Source organism: Galeopterus variegatus, unplaced genomic scaffold, assembly GCF_000696425.1.
Source record: "Galeopterus variegatus unplaced genomic scaffold, G_variegatus-3.0.2 Scaffold3834, whole genome shotgun sequence".
Classification (NCBI taxonomy): domain Eukaryota; kingdom Metazoa; phylum Chordata; class Mammalia; order Dermoptera; family Cynocephalidae; genus Galeopterus; species Galeopterus variegatus.
The window spans coordinates 13,409-23,271 of NW_007729945.1; the positions used below are offsets into that span (position 1 = coordinate 13,409).

Genomic DNA, 9,863 nt, shown 5'->3' on the forward strand with positions numbered 1-9,863 from the left:
ACTTGGTTTGATCCCTCCTCACCAGTTCCATGGGTTGCGGAAGTTCAAGGCTCTTCCTGAGATTACTACGATTGCCACGTGTGAGGACGAAGGAAAAGGTATGTTATTATGACTGCACCATATTGACCAAGATGTGAAACTCCATCCCATCTTTAATTTATACAAAAATATGACTATGTATAGACACAGAAAGAGAGAGAGAGCGAGGGAAGGAGACCCTCTAGCACAAAGCATCTGTGGGTGGAGGGTGGAGAAAGGGAAGGAGTTTACATTTCAGCCTGTAAACCACCTTAAATTGTGCCTTAGACGTTGGTTCACTACATGCCTTTCAGTTCTGCCAATTTCTTCAGCTTATTCAACTTCAGTTCATTCAACATGCAATTCACTGTATTCAAATAAGTAAACATGTAAATTTAAAAATCCAAAGGTCTTATAGCAGCACGGGAAAGCAAAGACATATCAGGGAAGTGATGGTTTGACACACGGAAATCCGGGCATGTCAAAGTGCCCCAGGTAGTAGTGTATGTGGCTATTGTTGTACAGTCATCCCTGTGTTCATTGCATTTAGTGCTTTGTACTTTTAGACCAATAGTAAGAAAAAAAAAATCAATTTAGCTCAAGTGAAAGAGCTGTCACATCCCATTTCCCACATAACGTCCCACCACTAAAAATGGCAGAGGCTGGCCTGTTGGCTCAGCTGGTTAGCACAGTGTTATAAGTGTCAAGGGTTCAGATCCCCATACCAGCTAGCTGCAATAATAATAATAATAGTAATAATAATAATAATGGCAGGATTACATTCAAGAATAGAAATAAAACTCTGGTCCAAACCAACTAATGAAAGAGATTTGCCACCAACACACTTGAAAGAAGGGAATGGCGTTGCTTTTTTATTACAAGTGCGATAAGTCTTCAAAACACCTCATATACTTTAAGAAAGCAAAAATCAGAGGATCCAATGGGGGAATTGAAATCCTACTGTCTCTTCCCAACTTATGTTCCAGGATTTTCTCATCTAAATAGCAATTTCTCCGCAAAAGAGGAAAGACCTTGAAAGGCAGCCCCTCCCCACACACAGCCCCCAGCCCTTCTTCGTCTGGAGGTCCACAGTGTCAATGTCATGTCCACGGCTGGGATCACAGCACCCCTCGTTCAGAGAAAGCAGGTGTTGTGTGTGTCTTGCTTTTTCTATGTGAACAGACGCTGTCTTTGGATTTGATTTACTAACTCTTTTATTTTGCCCATTAAATCATCCTTTACATTTCTTTCCTGTCATCCACAGCTGGTCAATATGACCAGTGAGACAAAATTCAAAAGGGGCCCCATCATCTTTGAAATAGCTTAGAAACTAATCTGTCTAGGAGAGAGCGTGCAGCTTTGCTTGGTTAGGCCACCCCCATGTGTCTCTAGAGGGAACTACCATTTAAATTCTTTGCAACATCATGATCACTTTGAATCAGTAATCCACAATAATTTCTTGTTTACTTGCATTGAGCACTTGCTACGTATGTAGGCTCATGGTGGCAGATAAAAAAGTGATCAGGGCATAGATCTTGCCTTCAAGAAACTTGCGGTTTAACAGGGAAGAGCAGACATGCAGAAAGAAACTCTAAAGAGGCAGAAAGCAACAAATGTGTTTAATTGCTACGGTAAAATGCTCTGAAGGCCAGAAGGCAAAATTAATTCCAGCTGGAGGGCATATGAAAGGCTTCATGAGTGTGGAGTTGGATGTGAGCCTTGAAGACTCGGCATGATTTAGGACCAATCATTTATTCATTCATTCATTCATTCGTGAAATATTTTAAGCAACAGTAAAGTCATGTCATCAAGGCAGAAAAGTACAGGACCTATAGAAGAAACAGTAAGGACTTTTGTGTTTCTGAAGCATGGATTTGTGAAGGGTAATAATGAGAATCAAGATTTGGAAGCTAAACCAGGTCCTTATGTGCCAAACTAAAGAACGTGGACTGCTCTGGCTTATTTATTTATTTGGGGGGGACGGCTGGCCGGTATGGGAATCCAAACCATGACCTTGATGTTATAAGGCTGTGCTCTAACCAGCTGAGCTAACTGGCCAGCTCCTTCTCTGGTTGATGTAGTGGGAACTAAAGAAGGTGTCTGAGCAGAGAAGTGATGCTCATTTATTCTTTTATTTATTCAACAGTCTCATTAAAAAATATTAGCATGCTATCTGTGCCATGTGGCAGATGTTGGGTGCACAGAGGTGAAAAAACACACATTGGCTCTGTTCTCGCAGAACTTACAGCAGTCAGGAGAGAGACAGACAATAAAGAAATATACGTACAAATAAATACCTGATTTAAAATCATGATTAGGCACATGAAGAAAAAGAACAGGATCCTCTTAGAGAATAATGAGGGGTTGGGAACTTGATGGAGTTCGGGGATCAGAGAAGTCCTCTCTAAGGAAATGACATTAGAACTGAGACCTGAAGGATGCATGGGTGATGGCCAAGTGAAGATTCAGGACACAAAACTTGCATGCTCACATAAAGACCCTCAAGAAGACAGGAGTTTGTGGAGCTCAAGAGACTGAAAATCGAACTCATAGAAGCACAGAGTAGAAGGTTGGTTGCCAGAAACTGGGGAGATGTTGGTCAAAGGGTACAAAGCTTCAGTTATGCAGGATGAATACATTCTGGAGACTATAGCTCACGATACTGTACTGTATACTTGGAATTTGCTAAGAGAGTAGATCTTACATGTTCCCATAACACAAAACTTGGTATAAGTATGAGAGGTGACGGGTATGTTTATTAGCTGGATTGTGGTAATCATTTCACAATGCATACAGACATCAAAATATCACATTGCACACCTTGAGTATATACAATTATTATTTGTCAATTATACCTCAATAAAGCTTGGGGTGGGGGGAGAGACTGGAGAAAAGCTGGTGTAAGAGGAGGGGCCCAGAGTGGGTGCACAGAGGGAAACAGGCGTGTCCAAGTTGGCCTTGTGAGCTGTGGCAATGAGCCTGGGTTTAAGTGCCCTGGCGAGCTGGGGGACGACCCGATCCCGTCTACAACTGGGAAGCATCACCCTGGACACAGTGTGGGGAGTGTACTGGGAGCATGGCAGCTCTGGGATGCCAGCTATGGAGGCTTCCACAGCTGCCAGGTGAGACCATGGTGACTGCGACTAGGCAGTTGTCCATGGGGTGGACAGAAACGCTCCCTGAAGGTTCATTTGGCCAAGGTAGGGTTTAGAGGGGAGAGGCTAGAGGCAGGGAGGCCAGACTACAAGGCTAGTGTGATTATCTCAGCGAGCTACTGGAGCGAGGCATGAGAGAGAAGGATGCGCAGTGTGTCACTTGGAAAAAACCTCACCCAGACTCCCAGGATGGAGAGGCCCCTGCCAAGGTGGAAAGCAAAGGTGAGAAAGCTGGGCAAGGAGACATGAAAGCTTCGAGCCAGCTGGTTACCACAGAGGGGAGGCCCCTGCCTGAATAAAGGGCAGAAGTGTGGTGGAGCAGGGGCAGAGGATGGGTCTGGTTTGGGAGCTCTCAACTTTGGGGAGCAAGGACGATCCCCAGGTAAAAATACCCAGGAAGGACTGAGAAGCGAGGCCAGAGCAGAGGTTCATGAGATGGTCCTCCACCTCTCACTGAGCTGAGTGTCACTGGGGGAACGGAAGAGGAAAAGCATCATAAAGGTACCCAGAGCTCGAGGCAGCTCCGACTACAGCAGGAACACAGAAATGCAAATGAAAGTCCCCTAAAATACTCGTAACTTCCACCTATTCTGATGCTGTGTTAAATTATGTTATATAATCTTAACAATAGCAGCTAACCATTTAGTAAGTTTTGGGGTTTTTAAAAATTTATTTATTGAACCAAAATTGATTATTTATACATCTTTTGGGGGTTCAACATTGAGATATGTTGATCAAATCAATATTACTAGCATATATATTGTTACAAATCATAATTATTCTTTATGCCCCTTGTCCAGTCTCTCCTCATCCCCCTCTCCCTCCCCCTTGCCCTCTCTAACTGCCCTAGATTTCTTCTCTCCTTCTGAAAGAATATTGGTTACTCTGTTAACTTGTTGCCTAGATGATCTGTCCAATGCTGAGAGATGTGATCAGGTCCCCCAATATTATCATAGAGCAGATGCTTCTTCTGTCACTCTGAAATGGGCTTTGTGGAGAGAGACGTCCTCTTCTTTTCTTTATCTCTGCTGGTGACTATCCTTGTGTCAATGCACTCCAGTGGCTGGCGGACCATCTCATGGTGGTTGTGGCGTCTAGCTGCTTTCACGGCAGCCATGGTTATTGTGGTGACTGTGGTGGGCCACCCACATGGAGGTGATATTTTTGACATGCTCCTTGGCACTGGCGTGGTGTGCCTGGTTGTGCAATGGGGATCCACTCCCCTTCTCCATTCCTTGGGTCCCTGGGGCCCCGAGGTGTTGACGCAGTGTGCCTGGCTGTGGCAAGTAGGTCTGGTCCCCTTCTCCATGCCTTGGGTTCCCAGGCAGGCCCCAAGGCACTGGCATGGTGTGCCTGGTTGTAGGAGTTGGGTCCAGTCCCTGGCTCCAAGCCTCTGGTTCCCGGGCAGGCCCCAAGGCCCTGGTGGTGTGCCTGGGCCAAAACTAATTTTTTGTCCTTTGCTTACTTCTATAATGGGGGAATTTCCTGTGGAAACCAGTACTCGAGCCGTGTGGTTGTTTAAATTGCTACTTTGCTGCTGTTTCCCTAGGGAAGGTTTTTTGTGCAGCTCAGGGTTTAATGTTGACCTTATAGGTACTTCTGGCTCTCCAGAGACCCGGTGGATCAGTGTTCTGTAGAATCTCTGATCTGGGCCTGAGTTTTTTCATCAAACTGCACCCCATGCAATTCTGCATTCCTGACCAGTCTCCTCTGAGTGGTCCTGTGCTGATTGGGGGGTGGATCAGCTGTCCTTGCTGTGTCCCAGTGTTCTCCCAGTGGGCCCATCTCCCCCACCGCCTGTGCTCCAAACATTTCCCATGGGATAGGCCCTGCACTGGTCCCTTGCAATGACTCACTGGCCTCTGAATGGCTCCCTTTTTTCAGTTGTTCTGGCTCCTCGCTCCTGTGTGGGTCCACGGGAACCCTATTAACAGTCTTGCTGTCTTGGGGGCCACCAAGGCCCTCTTCTCCCCTGCAGCCTCCAAGTAACTCCATCTGAAGGGCACAGCTGTGGCATTTGCCGGCTCCTGCTCCATTCGCTCAGCAGCTCCAGCCTTAAAGTGGCCATGGCACGAAATGCTCTGAGCAGTTTTTTCTTTCTCTCATCATGGTTTCTCCCACCTTCATGAGTTCCATAGGTCTCTCCTCCTCTTCCCCTGAGCTCCAGTGGCCCCATCTTGGCTGATGTTACATTTTCATAGTTGTAAATTGGTTGATTTGTGGGAGAGAGTGATGCTGGGGACCATCTATTCTGACATCTTGACTGGAACTCTAGTGAGTTTCTTTAATGTGATGAGCTCCTATTCCATATTGATACACATATGTGTGTTACATGTGGGTCATTTAATATAACAATACCAAACATTTCTATAGGGTTTGCCCTATGCCAGGCCCCGTTCTAAGCTCTTTACATTTATTAACTTACTCATAAGGTAGATAGTGTTATTACAACTGTATTAGTCTGCTTTCTGTTCCTTATAATGGAATACCTGAAACTGGGTAATTTATAAGAAAAGAGGTTTGTTTCTTACCATTTTGAGGGCTGTGAAAGTCCAAGGTCCAGGGAACATACCTGGTGAGGGCCTTCTTCTTAGTGGTGCCTCCCTACAGCAATGCAGGGTGTCACATGTCAAGAATCACAAGAGGCTGTCTGGTTAGTTCACTTGGTTAGAGCACAGCCTTGTAACATCAAGGTCACAGGTTCAGATCCCTGTACTGGCCAGCCATAAAATTTTTTTAAAACTTAAATTTAAAAAAGAGAGAGAATTAAAGAGCAAGCAAGCTTAGAGTCCTGCAGTGTTATAAATTCAAGGACTCTGATCCCCTTACTGCCCAGCCATAAAAAAACAAACAAAAAAAAAAAAAAACAAAGCAAGCAAGCTAACTTTCTTATGAAAGTTTTAAGTTCACTCTCCTTATGAAGCCATCAGAACCACACCTATGATAACTTACCATTCCATAAATGGATTAATCCATCCACCAGGGCACAGTCCTCACAATCCAATCACCTCGCAAAGGCCCCCACCTTTCAAATACCATAATTGGATTTCCCACCCTCTTAACACTGTCACAATGGGGGTGAAGTTTCTAATACATGAATTTTGGAGGGACACATTCAACCCATAGCAGCCACCAAATGGCAAAGAAACTGAGACAAGGTGGTTAAGTACGCTGCTCAAGGTCACACAGCAAGTACGTGGTGGAGCCAGGATCCGAGCCCAGGCTCAGCAACAGTATTCTACCCCACTTTCACATCGCGTAACAACCACAACAACTTTGGGCATAAAAATAAGTTGTTCAGGCCAAAATACTTAGAGTCATCCTTGACGCCTCTCCTTCTCTCCCACTCAGACCCCATCCATCAGAAAATCCTATCCACACCACCTTCAAAATATATCCAGAATGTACTGCTACATCCACCTCCACCACTACCTCCCTGTCCCAGACCATCACCTCTCATGTGGATCAGCACCATGTCCTCCCAGCTCGTCTCTCGGTTCAAATACTTTTTGAATGGATGGACGTATTATTTCTCCCATTTGACAGATCAGAAAATAGGCTGAGAGGTAACCTGCTAAGAGCATCAATCTAGTAATCTAGTAACTACCAAGACAGGCCCTACCTCATCCCTTCTTCCCACTGAGGGAATGACTAAGCAGGATGTCATCCCTCTCTTTGCAGTCCCACAAAATCCCCCTCCCCTTGCCCCTCTCCACCACCACCACTACCTCAGCTCCTCTGCTGAGGCTCTCCAAAATGGTGAGGAAGATATCACCCTGCACAGTGGGACATTCCATTTGGCTGAAGGTCAACCTGCTCAATGCCAGAATGTCAGCTGCTTTTCCTTTCTTCTTGAAGTACTGAAGCATAACTACCCATCTCTTTGAGTTGCAAGATTATTGTGAGACTGGATGCCTGCAGCTAAGATACCAAAGCAAGAGGTATGGAAGATAGGAGCGAGCGGGTTCCAGCCCCTGCGTGGCTTCGGAACTTAGCTTGATCTTTTGTTTCTTGACCCTTCCTCATCAAGGGACCAGGAGTGGTGATGAGCAGCCTGGCTTTGGAGCCTCCACATGGCTGTCCTCTAACATCAGTTAATGAATCAAACTTTTAACGTTCCTCTCCTAAGTGATTTCTTGCCCTCCAGAAGGTCTCTATCACTGCCACTGTTAGGATCCTTTAACTTCTCAAGCTTGTTCAAAATTTTACCTATAACCACGATGCCACAGAACACACGCCTCTTTGTCAATTTAACTCTTCCATTTCCCTTACCTGAAGTTTCTGAGTGCGTTTTGTTTAAGACATACGAGCAAACTCAAGAATCTGTGCTAAGTGGGGATGAAAGGAAGTTAATTTCATCCCTGCACACACACACCCGGCTCCATTTAGTTTCTAAATTAATTTTCACCCAATTCCAGGCATGGGCCCTGGTGAAAAACATTTGTTTGCAAAAGACGTTTGGGTAATGACTAGTGGATTATAAATAAAATATAAAATAATAAAACCAGGACATTGAAAAGCATCTGCAGCTGTATGAAACCATGAAAGTTAAACCTTTCTGGTTTATAGGTGCTTGACCCTCCTATGGCTTTTTGGGGTGGGGGGACAGGTGTGAGGAGGAGGACGAGGGTGGGAAGGTGGAATTCGAGAAGCTGCCAGATGCCAGAGGGATATCCCCGAAGGTAAGCTCCTACATCTTCCCCATTGCACCTCTGAACCATGTCATTGCCTGTCTTAGAAGGGCCTGAAATGAATAATAAAAAAAAGTTCAAAAACTACTCCATACAAAGCTGAGACTCTGCCCTTCACTTTTCTGTCTCTGCACCCTGAGGAGGTCTAAATCTTCCTTCATTCCTACATCAAGCCTGAGACGCCAGGCTCCCTAGAACTGTCTTTTTATTCTGCATTATTTCTGCAACATTCTGCCAAGCATCTGTGGGTCTTTAAAGGCAATATGAAAAGGTAGCAAAGACACATCTGTACGGCAAAGACATGTGGCACAGGGAGGGAGAACATAAATCAAAGCCAGAGAGAAGCCTGCTAGCAACCTGGAAATCAAATTGTGTCAGGGAGAAGGCCCGTGTGGAAAATAGATTAGAAGGGCACTGAACAAGAGAGAAGAAAGACAAGCAGCTCCTACAAAAATTAATGAGAGGCAGAGGAGGCCTGGAGAAGCAGCCTGAATTTGAAAAGAGTCTTGCGCTGCTTAAGGATGGACCAGCATTATATCGACTCCTGCCTGGATAACGTGGCCGTCCATCTCCACTTTCCTCTTTGTGTGTTCACCATTCTCGAACCAGGGCTACAGGCTCCGAAGCAAATTAGGGGAGGAATGAGACGTGAAACAAATGGAAGAGTAGCTAGGAATTCAGATGAGGACAAACCCTGCATCCCCAGCACCTGCCTTCCTCTGACCTCTGGCCCTGTCCCGACTCTGTAACTGCTGCACTTAGTGTGAACCAGGCTGGCCACCCCTCTCTGAACTGGGCTAATGCTACCGACCTACACTTTACCCCGAATGCTAAAGGAGATGGCCTAAGTAAAGTGCTAAGTACAGGCACTGGTACAGAGTGGAGGGCTGCATAAAGAGCAACTGTCAGGGGGCTGGCTGGTTAGCTCAGCCGGTTAGAGTGTGATGTTACAACTCCAAGGTCAAGGGTTCCAATCCCCGTACCAGCCAACCGCCAAAAAAAATAAAAAATAAAAAGCAACTGTCATTATTATTCAATAAATTTAGAAGCAGGTGGAAGTTGTCTCTGAAACCTCCCATTTTCATCTGTGACCTTCAGGCTCTGAGTACCCTCCCAGTTCCTTCCTTTTCTCAAAACCCTGTACACATGGTCCCTGATTTACAATGGATCACCTTATGATTTTTTGACTTTATGATGGTGCAAAAGCAATACGTGTTCAGTAGCAACCATACTTTGAGTGCCCATACAACCATTCTGTGTGTGTGTGTGTTCCACTTTCAGAGCATTGCACTGGGCCCTGAGGAACTCCGTGAGGCACTCAGGCCTGTCTGCCCAGACATTCCCTGCCACTTGGAGTCCCATGACTTCCCTGGGGTTTTACCAAGGAAAAGGAGCATGACTGCCTCTGTCCTGGCTGGGGCTTTCCATCATGTCCACATCTCCAGGAGGCTTTGGCCCGCCCCTTTTCCCAAATTCCCACAACAGCTACCCTCTTCTTCCTTTTTGTACAAGTCCTACCTGCCCCACTCCTGCCCCCTGGGGAATCCTAATCTTGCCTCAGGTTGGAAGCCTTGTTCTGACATATTAAATGATCCCCCCAAACTATTATGCCTCTTTCGTGTTCTTTCCACCTCTCAAGAGCTGAGCTTTTAGAACTCAAGAGCCAGGAGTTGCCCCCTCTTGATTTCTGAGTCCTGCTGGATTTTCTCATCCTTCCAGGAGATGAATGAGGAATAGTGTCCCTGCCTCCTGAATGGAGCAAGAACAAGGAAATGGAGTGGAGGGTGGTGAGGGTGGTAGTGGTCTCAATTGACAGTCCGAAATATTTTCCTGTACATTAGTGTTTTGTCCAATTAAGAGGCCAAGAATTAAAGGGGGCCTCACTCAAAAAAGTCCAGTGGGTGACTATGCTAAGCCACTGTGCAACTTAGTGATGCTATTCGAGTGTGCCCTTTGTACGATTGTTATCCTTGCACAACTCTCCGTGGGGAAGGGTGCC

General features: G+C 45.8%; 1 protein-coding gene across 1 annotated transcript in view; it reads left to right on the plus strand.

Annotated features, from left to right (window-relative positions):
- Positions 1 to 2,991: 2,991 nt before the first annotated feature.
- ECHDC3 (enoyl CoA hydratase domain containing 3) overlaps positions 2,992 to 9,863 on the plus strand; it is a 29,600-nt gene continuing 22,728 nt past the window's right edge. The window contains exons 1-3 of the mRNA XM_008586113.1: positions 2,992 to 3,140; positions 7,783 to 7,855; positions 9,146 to 9,173. Coding sequence (XP_008584335.1) covers positions 2,992 to 3,140; positions 7,783 to 7,855; positions 9,146 to 9,173 — 250 coding nt within the window. The remainder of the gene's footprint in view (positions 3,141 to 7,782; positions 7,856 to 9,145; positions 9,174 to 9,863) is intronic.